At 45.7% G+C, this 25442-nt stretch overlaps 1 protein-coding gene across 1 annotated transcript in view; it reads right to left on the bottom strand.

The window, feature by feature from the left end:
* Positions 1–21267, bottom strand: part of FXYD1 (FXYD domain containing ion transport regulator 1) — a 36846-nt gene extending 15579 nt beyond the window's left edge. Inside the window, exons 1-3 of the mRNA XM_070949317.1 lie at positions 21118–21267; positions 13694–13784; positions 3004–3057 (exon numbers count right to left, since the gene is read on the bottom strand). Of these exons, the coding sequence (XP_070805418.1) occupies positions 3004–3055 (52 nt within the window). The 5' untranslated portion in view covers positions 3056–3057; positions 13694–13784; positions 21118–21267. The remainder of the gene's footprint in view (positions 1–3003; positions 3058–13693; positions 13785–21117) is intronic.
* Between the last annotated feature and the right edge of the window lie 4175 nt (positions 21268–25442).

The following is a 25442-nucleotide window of genomic DNA, read 5'->3' as shown; positions in this document are numbered from 1 at the left end:
AGGACAGTGGTGCTGAATCTATGGCATGCATGCCAGAGGTGGCACACAGAGCCCTCTCAGTGGGCACACACACCGTCGCCCCAGCTCTATTTCGGGTCTCTGCCACGCATGCATGCAGATCTCCCACCAGCCAGCTGGTCTTCAGGTCTCTGCTGCGCATGCATGGGGCGCGCACACATATGTGCCCACGCAGTTTGGGTGCATGCATACATTTTGGGCACTCAGTGCCTAAAAGGTTTGCCATCACTGGACCAGGACATGCTGTGAACTCTATAATGTATCGTAATTATAACCTAAAAAAACCATGGCTTAGCATGATGTGTAATCCTGCCCATTCAGTCTGTGTATTTTGTTCACTTTATTATAGTGAACAAAATACAACTGAACTTTCAAAATTACAACCATCATGTCTCGATGGAGCGTCAGAGACTCACTTTCAATGTCACCAACTCTTTCACCATCATTAATATTATACAGGCAATAAATAATCCTAACCCCAAATGTGGGCAAGATTTTTCAGGATCTAAGGTTAAATTGACTCATAGGAATAGATATATATATATGTATATAGCTGATGAAGGGAGGAGAACTTGTGGCTCAGAAGGTTAATTCAACTGCCTAACATGCAGAAAGCCCAAGTTCAAATCCAAGTAAGGGTATGGCTAGCTGATGAAAGCTAAAAAGCTTGAAATAGATCTATACTAGTCTCCCTTTATTTCTTTATCAGAGAAATATAAATTTGGTATAAAACAGTTTGTCGTGAATGCGACTGCTTGAGGGCTCCTGGATTGGAGCTGAAAGGCAAAAGGGAGCAGAATGCCCCCTCCCACATATTGGGGTAGACCAGGTGTCTTTGTAAACACTTTATATATATATATATGGCTTCCTGGCTTCCCTTAAAGATCAGATCAATGTTCTACAAGAGTTTTTGAATTTCAATTCTCAAAACCTCAGCCAGATAGGTTATCTATGAATAAGGGGCCGGAAGGCCCATGGGTGGCTGGGGGAATCACTCTGTTTTGCAACACAAGCCACGGGACTTCCATATCTGCCTCTGATGTCTGGATTCCAGTTCAAAAGGTCAGGGTTTCTCTCACGGTGTCACAAGGCATCATGTTTGTGTCACCTTGAGTTGTACTGGAGCGGAGAAATGGACACCCAACACTTTAATAGCACAGCAGAACAGGCAATGGGTATTGACTAGAACTAACTTTCAAAATATACCGTAATATGCAGCGGTGGTTTGCTAATGGTTCACCCCGGATGTGGTGAACTGGTAGCGACGGTGGCGGGAAGCTCCACCCATCCGCTCGGAGGTCTCTGCGCATGTGCAGAAGTGTTGTGTGCCCGCCTGCGTGCGCACGCCCACGCGCCTGCGAGCAAACGAAATTGAAACCCACTACTGGTAATATGCATCCCTTGGAGTGGGGAATAGCTAACAAGCTTTGGTATAGCGCATCTTTTGTATCTTAATCTCCAGAAAGCATAGGTAGTCCTCATCTTACAACCACAATTGAGCCCAAAATTGCTAAAGTGTTAGAGTTTGCAGTAATTTCAACCAGCACACAAGTAAACAATTCAGCAGGATTTATTTATAATCTTCTTTATATGCAATACCATGCAGCAGAAGCCAGAACCAGAATTCAGAATCCAGAAGTACAGAATCAATAATCACAAAAGATATTTAATACAGAGGAGCACTCTCTCTCTCTCTCTCTCTCTCTCTCTCTCTCTCTCTCTCTCTCTCTATATATATATATATATATATATATATATATATATATATATATATATATATATATATATATATATATATATATATACAGATCAGTGAACCTAAGACATGCCCAGGCTCCGAGCCATATGGGTGACCAAACAGTCCCCATTGGCTGACCTGTTGCCATGTCTATTCCATTTCATGACCTCTTGTACACTAACATTAAGTCAATTTATTAAGTAAGAAATTTATTAAGTGACCTTTGCCCTACTTTACGACTTTTCTTGCCATAGTTGTTAAGTGAATCACTGCAGTTGTTAAATCAGTAACACGGTTGTTAAGTGAACCTGGCTTCCCCGTTGATTTTATTTATTTATTTATTTATTTAAATTTATATACCGCCCTTCTCCCGAAGGACTCAGGGCGGTGAACAGCCAAAGGTAAACACATAGAGTACAAAAATTTAAGAACAGTTTAAAAAAAACATATTAAACAATTTTGGCCCAACAGTTAAAATACCCCTTTTAAAATTCAAATTAAAATTAAGCAATTGGAGAAGTTAGGCCAGCCCGGTTTGTTGAAATAAAAAAGTCTTGAGGGCCCGGCAGAAAGTACGTAAATCCAGAATCCTCCGTATCTCCGGGGGGAGCTCGTTCCAGAGGGCTTCCTTGTCACAAAAGGGGATCACATGCCCATCCCTGGACATTGCAAACCGTCATAAATGTGAGTCCATTGTCAAGCATCCGTGGTGAGCTTGAAAACTGCCTGCCGGCTGCCTGCAGTTCGGCAGTTCGATTCTCACCAGGCTCAAAGTTGACTCAGCCTTCCATCCTTCTGAGGTCGGAAAAATGAGGACCCAGATTGTTGGGGACAATAAAACTAACTCTTTAAACTGCTTAGAGAGGTTCTGTAAAGCTCTGTGAAGCGGTAGATAAGTCTAAGTGCTACTGCTATCCAAATGTAAATCATGTGACCATGGGGATGCTACAATGGTCATAAGTGTGAAAAATAGTCACAACTCACTTTTTTTCAGCGCCGTTGTACCTTCGAACGGTCACTAAGTGAACTGTCGTAAGTCGAGGACTATCTGTATGAAGTTGTAGAAGGTGGATTTAGAAAAAAAACCAGCCAGTCTGGGACTCAGATTATGGCAATTTTATATCTCAATGTTTTTTGCGCTAAGCAGGATACAGTGAGATGGGCTTGTTTGTGTGTAGATGTGTGTTTCCGAAGGGCAGAGTTCTTACTTTCTGTCGTAAGTCCTCGAAGTCCAGACTTGACCTTACCTGCCGCTGAGTTTGCTATGAAGATCCCACAGATAGGAAGGAGGAGCCACATGTCTACAAGATGAGAGGAGATAAAAAAATAGAAAAAGGACAATCAGGTTCCTGGATGGAACAAAGCTGTTGAGTTGATTGGAAGCATATAACCCGACAGTGAAACACTCAATCCATATTCTGTGGTTTTGCTTTCGCTTTCTAGGAAATGGTGGGTTCCCCATTTCCCCATTCGGAGATAGCAAATTGCTCCGTCCTTACAGCTGGGTGGAAAACCAGATGTTGCTGAACTACAGTTCCCATCTGATCATATTTGGCTAAGACATCTGGGAGCTGTTCCTCAGATCTCACCCACGCCTACAATAAGGGGACAAAAGAAGGGGTGAAATCCAGCAGATTCTGACAGGTTCCGGAGAACTGGTAGCGGAAATTTTGAGCAGTTTGGAGAACCGGCAAATACCACCTCTGGCTGCCCCCCAGAGCGGGATGGGAATGTGGATTTTGCAGTATCCTTTCCCTGCCACACCCACCAAGCCACACCATGTGCACCAAGCCACACACACAGAACTGGTAGTAAAAAAATTTGGATTTCACCACTGGACAAAAGATATGTCACATGAAGCATTCTTTTCTAAAAACCAAGTTGCAAACCTTTCTTTTCGACCCCTAATTCTCCCACCAAATGTTCCTGTTGTGATGGACCTTTTCAGGAGCACTACCACTCTTCATTTAGCCTTCCTTCCTTCCTTCCTTCCTTCCTTCCTTCCTTCCTTCCTTCCTTCCTTCCTTCCTCCCTCTCTCCCTCCCTTCCTCCCCCTCCTTCTTTCCTGGCTTCCTTCCTTCTTTCTTTCCATAGTGTGCAGTGGTTAGAATGGATTACTGCAAGCTAACTCTGCCCACTGCCAGCAGTTCGATCCTGACCGGCTCAAGGTTGACTCATCCTTCCATCCTTCCGAGGTGGGTAAAATAAGGACCTAGATTGTTGGGAGCAAGAGGCCGACTCCGTAAACCGCTTAGAGAGGGCTGTAAAGCATGTAAAGCAGTATATAAGTCTAAGTGCTATTATTATTATTATTATTATTATTATTATTATTATTATTATGTGCCTCCTCAGGGTGCCGTCGGCTAAACAATGTCGGCTGACGACCCCCAGGGGGAGGGCGTTCTCTGTGGGAGCCCCGACCCTCTGGAATGGATTGCCCACTGAGCTCAGGACAGCCCCCGACCTTCTTTCCTTCTGTCGCGAGCTGAAGACGTGGCTCTTCCGCCAATTAAACTGATCCGTTTGGGGGTACACTGGTATAATTTTAAATCGTTTTTAATTGGGTTACTGATTTTAATTTGGTATTGTATTGTGATTTGTATTGAAGCTGTCATTTTGTAAGCCGCCTTGAGTCCCTAGGGAGAAAGGCGGCATATAAATCGCAATAAATAAATAAATAAATAAATAAATTTATTTATTTATTTATTTTATTATTTAAATTTTTATACCGCCCTTCTCCCGAGGGATTCAGGGCGGTGCACAGCCACAGTAAAATACATATATCCATAAAGTTTAAAAACAGTTTAAAACATATTAAATAATTTGACCCTTATATTAAAAAACTAAAACACCCATTAAATTTCGCTATTTAAGCCAGCCCAGCCTGTTGAAACAATAAAGTCTTAAGGGCACGTGCTAGTGCTATAACGGCATATCTACCCCATCGCAATGTATTTTTGAAGAAGAGGTGGACAAGATAGGGCAGAAGGTGGGGCCGCTGGAACAGCTGGAGAGGAAAGCATTCTGCATGGAAGGAGGAGGTGGGGGGGGAGGAGGAGAGACCAGAACAGCCAGGTGGAAAGGAAACAGAGCGGGGAGGAGAGCAAAGCAAGCTTGGAACAGCTGGTGCTGGGCCCACAATTTCACATTCTGAAATGACCCAGCTGGCCTTCGAAGGGAGGACAAAGGCCAGTTGCTATGGCGGTGAACTGTTTGCAGCGCACTTTCAGCAATGTTTGCAGACGATAACCTGTCTCCACAGTGTTCAGGGATGTGGCAACCAGCTTCCCTTCTGCCAGCTGTTGCCCACTAGGCAATTTCCAGATTGCAAATGCCTACAGACCATGCTTAGTCAGGACATATGGGGAGGAGTGTGTGTGTGTGTGTGTGTGTGTGTGTGTGTGTGTGTGTGATCAGCATTGTTGAAATCAAAAGCAGCCCAACTTCACACACAAGCTGAGCTGGCAAGTACCCCAGGCATCGTATGGTCTAGGGTGCTTTTATGGGAAAAACAAAAGGGGATTTGCAAAAAAACAAAACAAAAGTTGCAACGTATTCTCTCTGTGACCCACAACCACAACAAAATACTTTTCTGACCCTGGTGGTCAGGGGACAACTGGAGTTGCAACGTCGCATTTCCAGCGGGAGGCCATGCCAGCCCAATGACAACCCCGTCAGCGGGAATACTATGTTTGGGCTCTGAACTAAATCTTTCCCCTACAAATCTGAGTTCCCAGCGAAGAAAAAGAGAAAGAAAGAAATTTTTAAAAGGAAAGAATCAATTTTGTTTCTCAGGCTTTTTTTTTTTTAAAAAAAAGTTCATGTACCAGCAAATATATATTTTATATTCATCTAAAAATATGAATATAAATAAGCTTTTCCCACAGAGTATGTGAGCTCCTGCCCTTTGAGATCCGCACTTTTTGACCTTAAAGCTGAGACCTCAAACTGGAAAAAGAAAACAGAAACCTCAGTATTTCTTACTCGTGACAGCTAGTCCTTGACTTAGGCCCACAACCAAGTCCAACATTTCGGTTGCTAAGCGAGACATTTGTTAAGTGAGTTTTGCCCCCATTTTATGACCTTACTGCAGGGGTGAAATTCAGCATGTTCCGACAGGTTCTGCAGAACCGGTAGTGGAAATTTTGAGTAGTTCGGAGAACCGGCAAATACCACCTCTGGCTGGTCCCAGAGTGGGGTGGGAATGGGGATTTTGCAATATCTTTCCCCCAGGAGTGGGGTGGGAATGGAGATTTTGCATTTCCTTGCCACGCCCACCAAGCCACACCACGCCCACCAAGCCACGCCTACAGAACCGGTAGGGAAAAATTTTGAATTTCACCCCTGCCTTACTGGCCACAATTGTTAAATGAATCACTGCCCTTGTTAGGCTAGGAAAACATTTGTTAAGTGAATCTGGCTTCCCTATTTGTCTTTCCTTGATAGAAGGTCGTAAAAGGGGATCACATGACCCTGAGACACTGCAACCGTCATAAGTATGAGTCCATTGCCAAGCATCTGCATTTTGATCACATGACCATGGGGATGCTGCAATGGTCGTAAACATGAAAAATGGTCATAAGTCACTTTTTTTCAACGACGTAACATTGAACGGTGATTAATGAACTTTACATATTTAATTTGGCCCTCTAGTGAATTTTCTACGCTCTAACTTAAAAATGTTCATCACAGACTCAATGAACAAAGTACATATTAAAGTTGTCAATTACCGCAGTAATTGAAAATCCCTGATATTTTTATCTGCATTAGTCTCTGAAAGCTATTCCAAGACTTCTGGATTTTCTGTTGTAAGTTAAGGACTACCTGTACTGCATAAAAATCCATTGCTTTCATTGTTCGGGTGGCTTCATTAAAATGTTCAAAACCAACAGAAAAAATAACGCATTAGGTATCTCTCCAAAGCCTGCAGATTCCCAATCAAAAGGCACAGAATAATAACAACAAAAAAAAAAACAATAATTAGTTTTTAAAATGTGATGGTAAATCTATTTTGCTGGAAGATATAGAGATAGTCCTTGTCTTAACAATCATCAATGAGCCCAACATTTCCGTTGCTAAGCGAAACATTTGTTATGGGAATTTGCCCCATTTTACGACCTTTCTCGCCACAGTTGTTAAGTGAATCTGGCTTCCCCCATCGACTTTGTTTATAGGAAGGTCACAAAAGGTGATCAGCTGATCCCAGGACACTGCAACCATCATAAATATGACTCAGTTGCAGAGTGTCCGAATGTTGATCCTTTTGACCATGGGGATGCCGCAAGGATCATTCAGTGCATTACGGTGTGGTATGCCGGCTTGACAGCCATGGATAGAAAGACATTACAGAGAGTGGTGAGCACAACACAAAATATTGTGGACTGTCCCCTGATACCGCTAGACGACATCTCTAGGGCTCACTGCCTTAGAAGAGTGAGGAAAATCCTCAGGGACGACTCACACCCTGGTCAGCCCTTCTTTATTCTCCTGCCGTCGGGAAGGAGATGTAGAAGCATAGGCTGCTGCACAAATAGGCTGAAGAACAATTTTATTTGCGAGCTGTCAGGCTTCTGAATCAGTGGTGGGTTGCCCCCGGTTTGGACCGGTTCGCAAGAACCGGTAGTAAAACCGGTGGGAGGCCCTTCCCACCGCCCTGGATGTCGTCATCAGTGATCCCGTTGCGAACCTGTAGTGAAGGTAAGTAGAACCCACCCCTGTTCTGAATGGAAAATAACTTTACAACCAGGGGTGGGCTCCTGGGGGTTCGGGCGATCCTCTAGCTAAGGATCACCGGAGTTCGGTGAACCCTCAAATGCAAAAACCATGCCCATTCTGCCCCTTCCCATCCCTCCCCTCCCCGGAGTCTCCACGCGGCCCGTTCATCATTCCAGGTAAGCGCAGGGGCCGCGTGGAAGTTCTGGAAGGGCAAAAAACAGGCCTACCAGAGGTTCTGGAAGTCCGGAAACGGGCCTGTTTCTGGCCTCTGGAGGGCCTTCGGAGCCCGGGGGAAGCAGTTTTCACCCTCCCAGAGGCTCGAGGAAAGCCTCTGGAGCCTGGGGAAGGGAAAAAATCCCCCCGCCATGGTGCAGGCGGCTGACTACGCCACACCCACGATGGCCATGCCCACCCAGCAACGCGTCAGCAAACCCAATCTGAAGCCCACCCATGTTTACAACAATATAGTATGATTGCCTTGCAGGGCTGGCGCGATGTGCAATAAGTTCACATGTTGCAGTAGGATTGTGTGTTTGTTAGAAAGATTCACTGAGTCAGGGATTTTTTCTTTTCTTTTACTGTCTTTCACTGCTAGTTGTATTGGGTTGGTGGGGGGGATGCACGAAGGGAGGCTCAGCCAATCTCATTGTACACATCTTGTACACTGATAATAAAGGTTTGGATTTTTGAATTTGAAGTATAAAAAATGGTGATAAATCACTTTTTTTCAGTGCCATTGTAACTTCAAGGTTGTAAATTGAGGTCACTAAACAAAAGGTTGTAAATTGAGGACCACCTGTACGTATCTTCTTCAGAGTAAAACAAGGAGGGTTTATGGGTTCAGGTATGCAAAGCCTCCCTTCCCCTTTTTTCCTATCCCAATTCCGTATCACTCTCCGAGCCAGGTTTTTTCCCCAGTAAACATCCTTTTGACTAACAGGCTTGGCTTCTATTGCTAATCAACAGGAAAGGAAATGGAAACACTCCCCGTCCTTTGGCTCACTTGTGGCCTGAAAGTTTTTTCACCACAAACAGAAAACAGGCTTAATATTTCCCTGTGCAACAAAAAAAGCAGGCGTCTTACGTCTTCAGAGCTCTGGGCCTCCTGCTCCGAGTTAGATAATATTTTCCTTCCAAAACTGGATGGAAAAAGAAATACAACATTCTGCTTTTCCTTGGAATTCAGTTCACTTCTCTTCTCCCATCGTGAAATGGGAAGAAATGGGAAGGTTTTACCAGGACACAAATCCAGCATGAGTTGCTAACTTCTAGCTGGACCACAAAAACATGCCTGAAGAGTTTAAGAATCATTTTAAACATAATTTCGTTCATTCGTTAGTTTACTTTACTGTCGTTGCACCTCGTACAAGGAAATTAAATGCCATCTTCAGTGTACATTATACGTAAAAAATAAAACAAAAAACACACATCCTTCACATTCTATACAATTGAATTGAAGACCCCTGATATTGCATTAATAGTGCAATAATATTGCACTATTCAATAGAATTCATTATAGTTACTGCTCTGGGATAGAAGCTGTTTTTCAGCCTATTTGTCTTTGTTTTTATTGCCCTGTACCGTCTGCCAGATGGTAATAGTTAAAAAAAATAAAGGGTGCCCAGGATGAGATGGATCTTTAAGAATGTTTTGAACTTTCTTAAGGCAGTGGGGGATATAAAGCTCTTCCAAAGAGGGGAGGGGGCAACCAGTGATCCTCTGGGCAATGACATTAACCCTTTGGAGCGCTGTCCTATCTGCCACTGTGCAATTGGCAAACCATACACAGGTGCAGTAAATTAAAATACTCTCTATGGTGCAGTGGTAGGAGGTCACCAGCAGTTTTTCATTCAGTTGTTGTTTCCTGAGAAATCTCAGGTAGTATAATCTCTGCTGGGCCCTTTTGACCAGGGCTGCAATGTGAGCGCCCCAGGTCAGGTCCTCTTTTATGATAACGCCCAGAAATTTAAAACTGGCCGTTTGCTCCACTTGGTCTCCATTGATAAGCAAGGGCTGGATGTTTGTTTGTTTGTTTGTCTGTTTGTTTGTTTGTTTTATTAGATTTATATACCGCTCTACTCCCGAAGGACTCAGGGCGGTGAACAGGCACAAAATAAAATACATACATACAAAAGTTAAAAGACATAATTAAAGCCAGATTAAATAATTTAGCCCAAGACAATTAAAAAAAACCAATAATTTAAAACAGATTAAAATTTCGATTTAAAAGAATCTTAAAACAGGGGAGAAAATTAGGCCAGGCCGGCTTGCTGGAATAGGAGAATCTTAAGAGCACGGCGGAAAGTGCGTAGATCCGGAATCCTCTGTTTCTCTGGGGGGAGCTCGTTCCAGATAGTGGGTGCCCCCACAGAGAAGGCCCTCCCCCTGGGGGCCGCCAGTCGACATTGTTTAGCTGACGGCACCCGGATGTCTGATCTATTCCTTCTATAGTCCACTATAAGCTCCTTGGTCTTATTGGTGTTAAGGACCAAGTTATTGTCTCCACACCACGAAAGGAACCGGTCCACCTCATCTCGATAGGCTGATATTGATAGGCTGATAAGATACATAATCCTGGTCCGTTGAGTAAAAATCAAACATTGGTGTTTGCAAAATATTCTGCATGTTCTTAAAGGTTTTTTTTCTAAGGCCATAGAAAGGAGAAATAATTAAACTCGTGGTGTCTATTAATTCTAATGGAGTGTTGATGTACATCAAATCAATTCAAAGGTTCATCTTGGTCTCACCTACTCATTTCTGGCATGGATACGACACATCACCCATCAGTTTATCACTCAAAGGCTGGGGTGATTGCTGCTCTGGAAAAACTGGGTTGGCTCTAAATAAGCCACAATGAGCAAACTTGTATAACATGCTCCACAACACCAATCAAAGCACATTAGTGTGAAGAGTGCATGTAAGCACTAGCAAAACGATACCTCTGGCCCAGGGGTGAAATGCTCCTGGTTGGGACAGGTTCAGCCGAACCAGTAGCAATGGCGGCCGGTGGTTCGGAGAACCGGTAGCGATGGCGGTGCAAGGCTTCACCCACCTGCCCGGTTGTCGTTACTTTTTTTTTTTTTTAATTTGATTTATATGCCGCCCTTCTCCGGAGACTCAGGGTGGCTTACAATGCGCTAAGCAATAGCCTTCATCCTTTTGTATATTTATACAAAGTCAGCTTATTGCCCCCACAACTGGATCCTCAATTTACCTACCTTAGAAAGGATGGAAGGCTGAGTCAACCTTGAGCCTGGCGAGATTCGAACCTGCAGTAATTGCAGGCAGCTGGTCTTAATAACAGGGTGCTTTAGACCACTGTACTACCAAGACTTCCTGGTTTTAGGTAGGAAGTAACCTGTTTTTTACCCTCTGTGCATATGCAGAAGGGTTTGCGCATGCACAGAGGGTCCAGGCGCGCATGTGATGCACGCATGCACTTTTGAACCGGTTGGGAAGGCAAGTAGATTTCACCCCTGCTCTGGCCCATTGTGGTTCCCCACTTATGCTCTGTGTGAAACTGAAAGCAACATACAGCATCAATAGACTTTAGTCTGCTTGAACCGGTTTAAGCTCTACCTTTTAAAGCCTATCTTTCTCTTAAGCCATCTTCCTTGGGGGCCATTACAGGGGTGAAATGCTCCCGGTTCGGACTGGATCGCCCGATCTGGTAGCGATGGTGGCGGGTGGTTCAGAGAACCGGTAGCAAAAATCCCTGTGCCCGCCTCCCGCCCCCATGCCCAGCTGAGCTGTGCAATCATCAGAGGCTTTTTGTTTTTACTTTTAAAAGCATTTTTTCTACAACCTTTTCCGACGAAAAAATGCTTTTAAAAGTAAAAAAAAAAGCCTCTGATGATCACACAGCTCAGCTGGGATCGTCAGAGGCTTTTCAAAGCATTTTTTTCTGCAACCTCTTGGCCAAAGAGGTGGTAAAAAAAATGCTTTGAAAAGTCTCTGACGATCCCAGCTGAGTTGCCTGATCGGCAGAGGCTTTTCAAAGCATTAGAAAAAATGCTTTGAAAAGTTTAAAAAAAAAAAGTTGGCCACACCCACCCAGTCACATTACCACCACCACCAACAAGCCACACCCACAGAACCGGTAGTAACAAATTTTACATTTCACCCCTGGGCTTTACCATATCATGTTGCAGCAAGTGCCATAGGTTGCTCAGCTGCTATGTTTGAAGATTGCATATGCACTTGGGTGTGTGAGAAAGAGAAAGATGCAGAGGGAGACTTTCCTCCAAAATTGGGAAAGAATCAGCATGTGATTGAAGCTTCCTGAAATTTATCAAAACTGGGCCCATCCAGACATATTGAGATCCACGCTTAACAAATTTATCTGCCTTCATTGCAGGACAGGAGGAGGAAAACTGGCTGAGAGCAGATTTCTTATTTGCTGTTGGGTTTATAGTCGTTGACATCAAATTGGCATGGTATGTGTGTTTGTGTGTGTCTTCCTATTGTTTCTTAATCCTTGTTTGTTCCTACCATTCTCTGACTCAGCTTCCCTTTCGCTCAACAAGGACACCTCAATCCCAATAAGAAGTCCATTTCCTGGGTGGCTTGGCTGCCAGTGGTAGGTTGTTACCGGTTCACTCCAGATCGGGCAAACCGGTAGCGGCGGTGGCAGGAGGCTCTGCCCACCTGCCCGGATGCTTCTGCACATGTGCAGAAGTGTCACGCAAGCGCGCAAGAGCCCACGAGCGAACTGGTAGCGACAGGTTTTGAAACCTGCCCCTGTTGGCTGCAGAAGAAAGGGAGATCCTGTCCAGCAAGGTTACTTCTCCCATTAGCCAGACTAAAACCTTCTCCAGCTTGCCATGGTGATCCACCACAGGACAATATTGATCAAGTCCTCACCTGAGCTCATTTTCTTTCCTCTTGTTGCTGGGGACTCTGCAAAACATCGCAGTTGGTGGTGAATAGTTGTCTGCACACAACCCATTGGACATCACTGATTAAAATAATTTTTGGTGTACCACAAAGGAGGCAGGGCTAAGACAACAAATCTCAAATTCTAAACTAAAACCCATGGAAAGCAACAAAATGTGTAGTCACCATCAATTTCAAAGTCTTGGCATTTATGTCTCACAGGTATCTGGACTTGATACTCTTGGCTCAGATCAAGAAGACAATGAATCCTCGGCCAAATTGGGACTTGAACCAGCCTCTTCTCCATTTATCCATCACTTGGATTCAAGCATCGAGTTCTACCAGCATCATGTTCTACAGAAATAGTGAAAGCTACTTTCTTTCAGCCTGGATTAGGATTACATTCTCTCACTGTCCTTTATTTAATCATAGCTTCTTAATTAAATCACTATTGGCTGGGTGGGCACAGTAGCTAACCCCCAAACCAAGGGAACTGCACCCATCCTTGGCACAATATGTGAATCAAACCTATTTGTCTCTCTAACCTAAACAGAACAGTGATGGCTAACCTTTTCCAGACCGAGTGCCCAAAGTGCAATGCGCATGCGGGCCCCATCATGCGCCCCCACGCATCTGCGCATGGCTCCCTGCATGCACCCCACCCCCGCATGTGCCCCACCTCCTTGCACATTCACACGTGGCCCCCCTGTACATGCCCTGTGCCCACGCTTGTACGGCAGAGACTCGAAGATCAGCTGGCTGGCGGGATGCATACACAGGGGAGCTAAACTGGGGTGACGGCTCACATGCCATCAGAGAGGGCACTGCGTGCCACCTCTGGCACACGTGCCAGAGGTTCGCCATCACGGGGTTAGAACAACTGGCACTTCAGAAACTCTTAATGATCTACTGTAAATTATTAGATCTATAAAATATCAGTGGGGGTCTGGTAGCACTAAAGTTATTCATAAAGTCAACTTGATAAAGTCAGCTGTGATTCACCAAAGCCTATACTTGTGAATAAAATTGGTTCGTCTGAAAGGTGCTACCAAAGTCCTCCTGATTTTTGGTTGTTATAGATTAATTCAACTCTCTTATCACATCTAGGAGATCTACAATATGAGCAAGTAATCCGTTTCTGTCCTTCTTCGTGTTCCTTTCCCAGGCTGCCAATTCAGCTGCAACAGCTGTGCAATCTGGCTATTTTTTGACACAGGCGCCCTGACTCACCTTCCTAGGCACAGTCCTGTCCCAACAGTGATGCCGGAGGTGCTATTGTGTCGTTTCCCCCAAATTCAGGCCCCCAAAATATTTGGCTCCCCACCCTGCAGGGCCCTATGTACCTACCCTTTGATGCCTGCCTCACACCAGGACTCTCTTGGATATTTCGGAGGAACGGAATCAACAGCTTGTAGGAACTCCGGGGAAAGGCAAGGCACTGGCTTGTGGCACAGAGAGAGAGAGAGAGAGAGACCGAGAGAGATCAGAAGAGCTAAATTTGTCTGCCTTGGCTTTGGGACAGATATGGGAGGGGGACAGAGCAAGGCCTGCTAGCAGAACATGTGAAGGACAAAACAAACAAACTACACACAGGCAATAAGGGGAAGGAAGCAATGGGGGGGAAGGAATTGGGATGGGCTGATGTATGCAACCACCACCCACCTCAATAACGCAGCCTTGGAAATTACTCTCTGCGAGATACGGCATGTTTTTAACTAGCCTGGAGGTCACATTTGGGGTCACTCGATAGATATCTGAAAAGGAAAGGCAAGGGAGTGGAAAGGAAGGAAGGAAGGAAGGAAGGAAGGAAGGAAGGAAGGAAGGAAGGAAGGAGGGAGGGAGGGAGGGAGGGAGGGAAAGAGAGTGGGAAGGAAGGAAGGAAGGAAGGAGAGTGGGAAGGAAGGAAGGAAAGAGAAGAAAGGAAGGAAGGAAACAGAGTAGGAAGGAGGGAGGGAAGGAAGAAGGGAGGGAGGGAAAGAGAGTGGGAAGGAAGGAAGGAAGGAGAGTGGGAAGGAAGGAAGGAAGGAAGGAAGGAAGGAAGGAAGGAAGGAAGGAAGGAAGGAGAGTGGAAAGGAAGGATGTCCCTTTGTCTATAAAACCATCAACACACATGAGTCTTTGCCAACTTAAGAGAAGGACATACATGGAAGGAGCTTGCAATCCACATTCAGCAGTGGGTGGGAGAGACAACAAAGAAAAAAAAAACGAGAGAAGAAATATGTACGAAAGCATGGTTAGATCTGGGCTTCCCTTCCAGTGAGGTCAGAAAAGCTCATGCATAAGCAAACTTTGTTAACGAGAAGGCATGGAGGAAGATGTGGAGACTCTAGAAAGAGTGCAGAGAAGAGCAACAAAGATGATTTGGGGGCTGGAGGCTAAAACATACAAAGAACGGTTGCGGGAACTGGGTATGTCTAGTTTAATGAAAAGAAGGACAAGGGGAGACATGATAGCAGTGTTCCAATATCTCAGGGGCTGCCACAAAGAAGAGGGAGTCAAGCTCTTCTCCAAAGCACCTGAGGGCAGGACAAGAAGCAATGGATGGAAACTAATCAAGGAGAGAAGCAACCTAAAACTAAGGAGGAATTTCTTGACAGAACAATTAATCCGTGGAATGACTTGTGGGTGCTTCAACACTGGAGGTTTTTCAGAAGAGACTGAACAACCATTTGTCTGAAATGGTTTCCTGCTTGAGCAGGGGGGTTCAACTAGAAGACCCTTCCAATTCGGTTGTTATTCTGTTGTTCTACTGTGTTAAGAAGGAATTCCCAGGAAGGTAGAAACGTATAAGCATTTTGCAAAACAAACAATCGAGTGCAGAATAGAAAACAGTGCAGAAAAGCTGAGGGATGCAGATCTACTTCGGGTGCTAGGAGGATGGCCAAGATGGAAGGCTTGAGATCACAAGGCTGGTGCCCGGCTTCCCTTGACTTCCCTGACCTATTTTTTTAAAAAAATGGAAAGCCAACTTCTACCACTAAATTTCCAAGAACAGTTCAGGGCCCCAAAAGTCTTCCCTGAAAACCAAAGCGGTGCTAACTTATTGTTTTTAATGCTAGTTATAGCCTCCTTCGAGTCAAGCTCGTCTCTCGGCAATTTCACGGACGCATCCATGCAGTTTCCTTGGCAATAAGTTGAAAAGGCGTTTGCCTGTTGCCTTCTTCCAGGACTCCTTTGAACTTCCCAGTCTAGCCAACAACACTTTAATTGCCTGGCAGCCTCTCATTCAAACCCTAACTACGGTAAGCTTCGACTCTGCTTAGCTTCCAAGCTGAACTGAGCTTTTTCTTAAAGACTTGACCCAAAGAGTCAAATAACTTTGAGGACAAGGAATGGATTTTCTCTCTTTGTTGGCCCGTGGTCCTTACTTTATTTTTTCATGAGTTCTTACAGCGATGGCGAACCAGTGGTGCATTGCCTCTGGTTCAGACCGGTTCGCAAGAACCGGTAGTAAACCGGCAGGAGGCTCCGCCCATCACCCTGGATGTCGTCATAGGCGATCTGTGCATGCGCGAGCACGATCCTGTTGCGAATCGGTAGTAAAGGTAAGTAGAACCCACCCCTGTGGCGAACCTTTTCGGCACCAAGTGCCCAAACTGGAACGTGCATGCATGTGTGTGCATGTGCGCACACCGGAGCACCAGAAACCCAAAAATCAGCTGGCCTGTGCGCGCATGTTTTTGGCTGTTTTTCAGGCCGTTTTCAGGCTGTGCTCCGGCGCCCACAAAGAGCAGCTGGCTGGCACACCAGAAACCAGAAGAGCAGCTGGCGACAACATGTGTACCCACAGAGAGGGCTCTGCATGCTACCTCTGGCACGTGTGCCATAGGTTCGCCATAACGGAGTTACTGGAATGGAAAGACGCGGTAAGGAAAGCTCTGAAGGAAGCAAACAGTAGTTAGAAACCTTGCTCTAGAGCCTCACTGCATCTGATCTCTTATTGGCCAGCATGCTGTCTAAATATATCTAACCTGGCAAGATGTTGGAGTTATAAATACTCCCCCTTCTCAGTCCCTGTGGCATGCAGCCCCCAAGTGACGCCGGGGTTCAGTACAAGCCCTCCTAGAGGAGATACATAGCAACAGAGTAGATACATGGCCAGTTAGAGGACAGGACTTTAACCTCTTTCTTATCCACCCTTTCACAGAGGTCCTTCACAGGGGAAAAAGTTTTTGGCAACGGGAGAAACAGTAGCTGGGGCCAATCCAGGCATGTAGAAAGTTTAGAACAAGCAAGCGCATTCAGGATCCAGAGTGTCAACAGCACTGCAGAATCTCACGCCATTTCAAACCCACATTTTGGGGATTTTTTTTTAAAAAAAATTGAAATATCTTAATGCCAGGCATGGACCTGATGGCTTCCTTGGTAAATTTACAGAAGTGGTTTGCCAAAGCCTTTTTCCAGAAGAATATATATATATGTATACACACACGTATATTGATTTTCCAAACTAACTGCAACCCTGCTATTCCCATCTAAACGCAAGCTAAAAAGCTGGCATCTGATGAAGCCAACAGATTGAAGCCAATACGAGCCGTTTCATTAACTAGAATCGAATCAAGTTAGCGTCCAGAGTGCCTCTCTCCAGGAAGGTATTCCCAAAATTAGCAGAAAGGTGCTTTAATAAATGAGGAGAGGCATGGAAAAGATTCTCACCATCCAGGCAGTCCTCCACTAAACAATCAAAAATTTGCATTGCAGGCATCTGTTTTTATCGAACCTGCTTAAGAGATTTTTTGTGCATTCAGTGCTTTCAAGCAAAATTGCATCTCCCTGTTTCAATTTCTCCGCTTGTAAAATGGGACTGGAAACCATTTTATTCAACCTGCACAGTGAGATCACAAACGCAACACATTTTTCTCAGTCTCTTATTCTGCACGATTTCAAGAAACAGTTTTATTTAGACAAGCTAACCAGAGTTTTTTTTTTTTTTTTTTTGTAAGAGTGGTTTGCAAGCCTTGGTTTATGCAGTTTAGCTCAATATGAATGAATAGAATAGAGCTGGAAGGGACCTTGGAGGTCTTCTAGTCCAGCCTGCTGCTCAAGCAAGAGAACCCATACAATTTCAGACAAGTGACTGTCCAGCCTCTTCTTAAAAGCCTCCAGTGATGGGGCACCCATGATTTCTGTTCCATTGGTTAATTGTCCTTACTATTAGGAAGTTTTTTCCTTAATTCCAGGTTGCTTCTCTCCTTGATCAGTTTCCAACCATTGTTTCTTGTCCTGCCTTCTGGTGGTTTGGAGAATAATTTGACCCCCTCTTCTTTCTGGCAGCCCCTCAAATACTGGAACACTGCTATCATGTCATCCCTAATTCTTCTTTTCTTTAGGCTAGCGAGACGCAAAACCTGCAGCCGTTTTTCATATGGTTTAGTCTCCAGGCCTTTGATTATCTTAGTTGCTCTTCTCTGAACTTTTTCCAAAGTCTCAACATCTTTTTTGTAGTGGGGTGATCAAAATTGGTTGCCTTATTCCCGGTGTGGTCTTACTAGGGTTTTGTAAAGCGGCACTATGTTCATCCAGACATTGGTGGCTTATTCAATAAATCACGGGTTAAGCAAATGAGACTTTGATGCACTGTACAAATCCACCTTTTGGCTGCACAGAATTTGGGGTTTTTTTTTCTCAGCAACTCCTTTGTTGAAGGTTCCTGATGAGATTTCTCAAACTACCACACTCCAGCTCTGCAGAGGGACCATTGCTGATAGTTGGAAATCACCAAGCAATTTTCTACGGAACCCACCCATTTTCTCAACGGGATCCTTTATGCCCCCATGACAAACTTCACCCCTTTTCTTCTTCAGACACCTCCATTAAGTAAAGAGGTTCGTCAATGATGGCCTATCTCTCCTTCGCCATCAGCAGATCAGCTGTATCTGTTTCCCAAGCAGGGTAAGAGAGAAATACAGGCAGTCCTCGACTTACGACCACAACGGAGCCCCAAATTCCCATTAAGTGAGACATTTGTTAAGTGAGTTTTGCCGCATTTTATGACCTTTCTTGCCTCCGTTGGCACAGGTGCCTTGGAAATGTGCCACCAACCCATCAAAAGTGAAGTAATGAGGGTCCCCTTTCACTGTGCAGGGAGAGTGTCACAGAGAGTGACAGCCTAATTTCCCATCTTTCACAGCACATCTCTGTCCAGGATTACAACTGGCAGCAATGCAGCGGAAGTCAGAGGGGCCGTAACAACTGCATTGCTCATGGCAACCAGGCAGCCAGACCCGGTCTCCAATCTGCAAAGAAATGTTAACAATGAAGTTCAGCAGATCAAGGTCTAGTGAGGTACTAATACCACTCTATAAAGCCTTAGTACAGTGTTTCTCAACCTTGGAAGCTTGAAGATGGGTGGACTTCAACTCCCAGAATCCCCCAGCCAGCACTGCTGGCTGGGGGATTCTGGGAGTTGAAGTCCACCCATCTTCAAGCTACCAAGGTTGAGAAACACTGCCTTAGTAAGACCACACCTAGAGTACTGCATCCAGTTTTGGTCACCACACTATAAAAAAAGATGTTGAGACTCTAGAAAGAATGCAGAGAAGAGCAACCAGGATGATTAGGGGACTGGAGACAAAACATATGAAGAACAATTATGTGAACTGGGCATGGCTAGTCTAGTGAAGAGCAAGACCAGGGAAGACATGAGAGCAGTCTTCCAATATTTGAGAGGCTGCCACAGAGAGGAAGGAGTCAAGCTATTTTCCAAGGCACCTGAAGGCCAGACAAGGAATAATGGATGGAAGCTGATCAAGGAGAGATTCAACCTGGAAATAAGGAGAAATTTTCTGACAGCGAGAGCAATCAATGAATGGAACAGAAGTTGCCTTCGGAAGTTGTGACAGCTTCATCCCTGGAAGCTTTCAAGAAGAGACTGGACTGCCATCTGCCAGAAATGGTGTAGGGTCTCCTGCTTGGGCAGGAGGTGGGTTGGACTAGATGACCTACAGGGTCCCTTCCAACTCTGTTAATCTTGTTAAGTGAATCTGGCTTCCCCATGGACTTTGCTTGTCAGGAGGTCACAAAAGGAGATTGCGTGCCACCCCATTACCACCCCCAGGAACACTGCCACCGTCACAAACACGAACCAGCTGCCAAGCATCAGGATTTTGATTACTTATTCATGAGTATGGGGATGCTGCAAAAGGTCGTGACTGAGAAAAATGACCGTAAGTCACTTTTTTCAGTGCCGTGGTAACTTTGGACGGTCACTAAATGAACTGTTGCCCTCTATATCCAAAAGCAAATGGGATACGGCGTGCTTGCCTAGGTACAGTACCTGGAGAAATCATGGGTCCTTTGGAGTTATAGCCTCAAGAGTGGAAATCTCCCCTAAACTCCCCTGCAAAAATGGCCAAGCTACAGGATATCTACACCAGGGGTGAAATCCAGCAGGTTCTGACAGGTTCCGGAGAACCCGTAGCGGAAATTTTGAGTAGTTCAGAGAACCAGCAAATACTACCTATGGCTGGCCCCAGAGTGGGGTGGGAATGGAGACTTTGCAATATCCTTCCCCCAGGAGTGGGGAGGGAATGGGGATTTTGCAGAATCCTTCCCCTGCCACGCCTACAGAGCCACGCCCACCAAGCCACGCCCACAGAGCCGGTAGTAAAAAAAAAAAATTGGATTTCACCACTGATCTGCAGCACCCTCGGAAAGACAAACTTCCATAAAGTTGCTCTGTGGCCTTTATTTTTATTTTTATGCCACATCATATGAGAAGCCCTAGCTCGGCCTTGCCTCGAATGACCCCCCCTGGCCAAGTGCGGAATGCATCGCCTGGGGAATGATACTCCTCATCTGCCAGAAGAAGCCTCTTCTTGTTTTGGAAGTCCAACCGGGACATTTCAGCGGCCAGCGGCTTTCCCACAAACCTCCCCTCCACGTCCGCGGATCTTCCTCTACGCAGCTCCCAAACTTTTCCACCTCTCCCAGCCGCGTGATTAAAGGCAGGCAGAAGTTCGACCGGGCGAGCCTTTTCTGGCAAGGGCAGTCTCGCTCGATCGCTCGCTCGCTCGTACCCGGCCCACGCTGGTTTAAAGAGGCAGCCGCTTTGTCAAAGGAAGTTTGGAGTTGTGCTCCGAAGCTGTGAAATGACCGTCCGACGCAGGCTAGGAGGAACGACTCCACGCCCCCCACCCCCACCCCTCCTTACCCGGTTGAACTTCAAAAGCCTCCGCCCCAAAAGTTTTCCCCTATGGGCTCCCAGAGCTCTCCCCCCCTTTCCCTCCTTTAAGAGGGCACCGAGAACTCCCGGGGATCACTTACCCCAGTCGCCCCTTCCCCAAGGATACTGGCAGGGGAGGGTCCCCAGGGCCGGGAAAGTCTCTCCCCCCTCCTTCCAAAGCTCCGAAAAGCCCTCACTACCAGCCTGCATTTCACAACTTCGGGGTCCTCCACGTCCCACTTGATCTCCTTTTGGGGCGCTTCCCAACTTCTTGGTAACTCTTCCCAACTTCTTGGTAACTTCTTCCCAACTTCTTCCCAACTTTTTGGTATCTTCCCAACTTCTTCCCAACTTCTTGGTATCTTCTTCCCAACTTCTTGGTATCTTCTTCCCAACTTCTTGGTAACTTCTTACCAACCTCTTACCAACTTCTTGGTAACTTCTTGCCAAGTTGCTTCCCTTCTTTTCCTTCCCATCCAAGGCGCTCTGTCGGCTTGAAAAGTGGGGAGGCGAGAGGGCTGCCTGCCCCTCTCCCCGACTCTGGCATTTGCGCTCGGGGAACCCAAGTCCTCTGGTCGCCGCCCCCCCCCCCGGGTCCCCCACTTACTTCCACGCCGAGGAGGTCTGGACGGATTTCTCCCCCGCAGTTAATCCACGCCTCGGACGCAACCCCTGTGCGCCTGGCCAAGGATTCCCGGCTCCTCGCTGGCCACGCGAACCACTTCGCCCACAACAGCCTGTGGCAACCCCGCGCTCTCTGTCCCTTTGCGGGCGAGACTCCCCCGTCCCGCCTCCGAGCGCCTCCCACTCGCCCGCCCCAGCCCGGTCCCCCGACTCCGCGCCTGGAGAAGAAGCCGGACGTAGCCTGGAAGCGGGACAATGCGGGCTGTTACAAGTCTTTTTTCCAAATCAAATTGAAAATAATAGAAAATAAATGTATTTTTGATCGATTCAGAGCCTGCAGGAGGACAAGGCGGCCCATGGAGCCCTCCTGCCTCCTATTTTTTTCCCCAACACCCGTCTTGTAAGGTAGGCTGGAGAAAAGGCAGCCGGTGAACTTGCTTGGCAGAGAAAAATTGGTTCTCCTCTGTTGGTGAATTGGTAGGTTTGTTTAATGGTGGTTAGCAGGCTTAGGTGCATGTTATGTTAGAGTTTGTCCCCCACCATAGCTGGTTTGCACAGCCCACCATAGCTGGTTTGCACAATCGGTGAAGCCAAAACAAAGCAATCGTTTTATTGGATTCTCACGGGGGTGCCAATGTAGTTTGCAAACTGCGGTTTCTATCTTAATGCAGGGTGAAAATCAGTCACAGGTGGCTTATTCCGCAAACCATGGTTACCCAAGCCATCACTTTATCTGCTATGTAAAACACCTGGTCGTCACATGCCTGGGAACGCAATCTAATTTCAGTGCATCATTAAGATTTTAGCAGAATGTCACCCTGTAATTTAACAGAATTAAAGTTCCGATTAACACACATCAAGCGATCGGCACCACAGCTCATCAAGCTGATAACCTATTAACAAACGCTTATCCAAAGAGAGCTATAAAGCTCTTACAAGTCAGCATAGATTTCTTTTCACCCAGTCTCAAATTTATTCCAAGAAAACAAACTCCTCTTCAAACTCAATACTTAATTTCTTTTAGAAGTGGGCCACCTTAAAGGTCTCAGACAGGCCTTACAGGTAGTCCTTGATGTACGACTACAATTGACACCAGAATTCCTGCTACTAAGCAAGGCTGTTATATGAGCTGTGCCCGATTTTATGACCTGTTTTGCCACGACTGTTGGAAAAATGAACAAGCAGTCATTTTAGTAAATCCAGATTTCCCCCATTGACTTTGTTAGAAGCCACTGGGGGAAATGGTTGAAAATGGCAACCACATGATGCAACAACAGTAGTATAACTTGCTCAAACTGACTGTTCACCCTAAAAAAGAGAAGACAAAGAGAAGGGGAGATGGATATTATTCTCTGTAGTGCCCAAGTACCACTGGATGGAAGTTTTTAAAGAGAAATGCCCAAGCTTGAAATAAAGTTGCATTTCCTGATTGTGAAAGCCATTAAATGGGGGGGAGGGGGAAGGGGGCAGCCCACCCCTGGAGTCACGAGTGCCCCATCTTTCCAAGGTTTCCAAGCAAAGATCGGACACTCATTTGTTTTGGAATGGTCTAACGATTTCCATCCTGACAGTGAGTTGACTAGAAGATTTCCAAAGCCATTTCTGGTCATCCTATGGTTCCTTCCCTTCGACACCCACACAAACACAAAACCTCAATGCTTTAACTCAGTGTTACTCTCCTTGGAGGCTTTCTCCAGGGGTGGGCTTCAAAAATTTTAGCAAGGGGTTCTCTGCCCAGTTTCTGGGTGGGCGTCGCCATGGTGGGCATGGCCTAGTCAACCTCCTGCACCACAGTGGGGAGGGCTTTTTGCCCTCCCTAGGCTCTGGAGGTTTCCCTCGAGCCTCTGGCCTTCCCGAATTTCCGGTAGGTCCGTTTTTTGCCCTCTTCGAGCCTCCGCACGTGCCCTGCACTCACTTGCATCCAAAACGGGCCACATGGGGACTCCTGGGAGGGGAGGGGCAGGGTGGGCAAGGCCAGCCAGGAGTAGGATTTGGGGGTTCTCCGAACTGCACAGAATCTTAGCTAGAGTTTCTCCTAAACCCCTGCAAACCCCCAGCATCCCACCCCTGCTTTAACGTGAGTGAACTTCAGCCCCCAAGTCTGGAAGCTGAAGTCCACACATCTTAAAGCCACCAGGTTTGAGTAACCATGCATAACAATTCTGTATCACCTTCCTATAACGTGCATTTCAACTGGACGATTTTACGCATGATCAGCCAGTAGAGGGCAATCCTTTTCCACCGATCCTCCCCTCAAAACCAACCTGCTAGAAAGTCATACAAAGGTGTACACTACTACAGTATCTTCCTTAGGGTTAAAATCTGCAAGACTTGCTCTCCCTGTCTCTCTCTCTCTCTCTTAACATTACCACCTTCTTTTATGAGCTCTTCTGTTGTGCCTTTAAAAAGTTGACCAGCTTCAGGAAGTTAGTAGGTTAATACTCTTTCAGGCATGACTTCACAAGAAAAGCTCCACCTGTCTAAGTTCTCTGTATTAGGTTGAGGCTTAATGATTGTGAAAACAACACACTTGTGCACACTTGTAGGAGAGGGAGGGAGGGAGGGAGGGAGGGAGGGAGAGAGAGAGAGAGAGAGAGAGAGAGAGAGGAGAGAGAGAGAGAGAGAGAGAGAGAGAGAGAGAGAGAGAGAAGAGAGAGAGAGAGAGAGAGAGAGGGAGGAGAGAGAGAGAGAGAGAGAAACATTATGGAGATCCGGGGCATTTTCAAAGAGTGCTTAAGCCCAAACTATAGAAAAAAATGTTATAATTTTGCTTGATGTAGCCATGGTGGCGCAGTGGTTAGAATGCAGTATTGCAGGCTAACTTTGCCCACAGCCATGAGTTTGATCCTGACCAGTTCAAGGTTGACTCAGCCTTCCATTCATCCGAGGTGGGTAAAATGAGGACCCAGATTGTTGGGGGCAATAGGCTGACTCTGTAAACTGCTTAGAGAGGGCTGTAAAGCACTGTAAAGCGGTATATAAGTCTAAGAGCTAGTGCTATTGATAGGTGGAGCTAGTTTTGATGGCCTTGGGTGTCCTGAGTTGACTGGTCTTTCCTTAGGGGGATGAGTATTATCTTCTCTAATATCAAGGCTGACCACTGGAGGCCTTTTCCCCTTCTCTCTTGATTGTCTCTCCAGCGATCCATCGATTGATTTTCATGCATAAGTGGTACATATTAAAACAATTCCAAAATGCAAATAAAATATCTGGAAAAAGAAACATAAACATCTGGAAAACGAGCACAAACCACTTTAAAAAGAACCATGCAACATCTCAAGACGATGCATCTACTTAGGCCCCCAGGCTAAGGAAGAGCCAAATTTTAAGAGCTCTTTTGAATAAGACGGCAAGCGTGAGGGTGTCAAATAACTCTCGGGGGGGGGGGATGTTGCCCCACAAAGCAGATGCCAAAAAGGCGAAGGCATGCTTCCTAGTTTCCATCAGAGTACCCTGTTTAATGGATGAGACATGGACTGTGCCAACTCTTCCAAAAGACAGACGTTTTTTCCGATCACCAAGCCCTGTGTCATATCTCACCATTGGGCATGTGGTGGTTGGTGGTTGATAGATTCTTCACCAGTCTGGCTCTTTAACACAGATAAAAATTTGGAGCTTCCAGCATGAGTTGCAGATTTCTCTTTGACCACTAATGGCAAGAAAGAGAGCCAGGGCACTAACTCTTCTTTTTTAAAAAAAAAAAATGTTATTTTAATAATGTTACACATAAAAATTCAATGTCTATATAAACAGTGTGTTGTCTGAGTACAGTTGATTTTGAGAAATAAGGTCAAGGTCAAGGTTCCCCCTCGCACATATGTGCTAGTCGTTCCCGACTCTAGGGGGCGGTGCTCATCTCCGTTTCAAAGTCAAAGAGCCAGTGCTGCCCGAAGACGTCTCCGTGGTCATGTGGCCTGCATGATTAAATGCCAAAGGTGCACGGAACGCTGTTACCTTCCCACCAAAGGTGGTCCCTATTTTTCTACTTGCATTTTTTACGTGCTTTCAAAACTGCTAGGTTGGCAGAAGCTGGGACAAGGAACGGGAGCTCACCCCATTACACGGCACTAGGGGATTCGAACCGCTAACTGCTGACCTTTCAATCGACAAGCTCAGTGTCTTAGCCACTGAACCACCGCATCCCTAGATTTGAGAAATAGTACTGATAATAATAACAAAAATATTCATAACATCAATAATAATCACATAGTCATAATAATATTTACTTATCCATTTTAGTAAATCTTCAATGTAGTTAATCATTCTCCTATACTTCTATGTTTTCTAACTTCTAACAAAGAGTTAGGG

Source organism: Pituophis catenifer, unplaced genomic scaffold (assembly GCF_029215685.1).
Source record: "Pituophis catenifer annectens isolate HBS135680 unplaced genomic scaffold, rPitCat1.0.hap2 SCAF_9, whole genome shotgun sequence".
NCBI lineage: Eukaryota > Metazoa > Chordata > Lepidosauria > Squamata > Colubridae > Pituophis > Pituophis catenifer.
The sequence above is the reverse complement of the archived record's forward strand: the minus strand, read 5'-3'. Positions and strand labels throughout refer to the sequence as shown.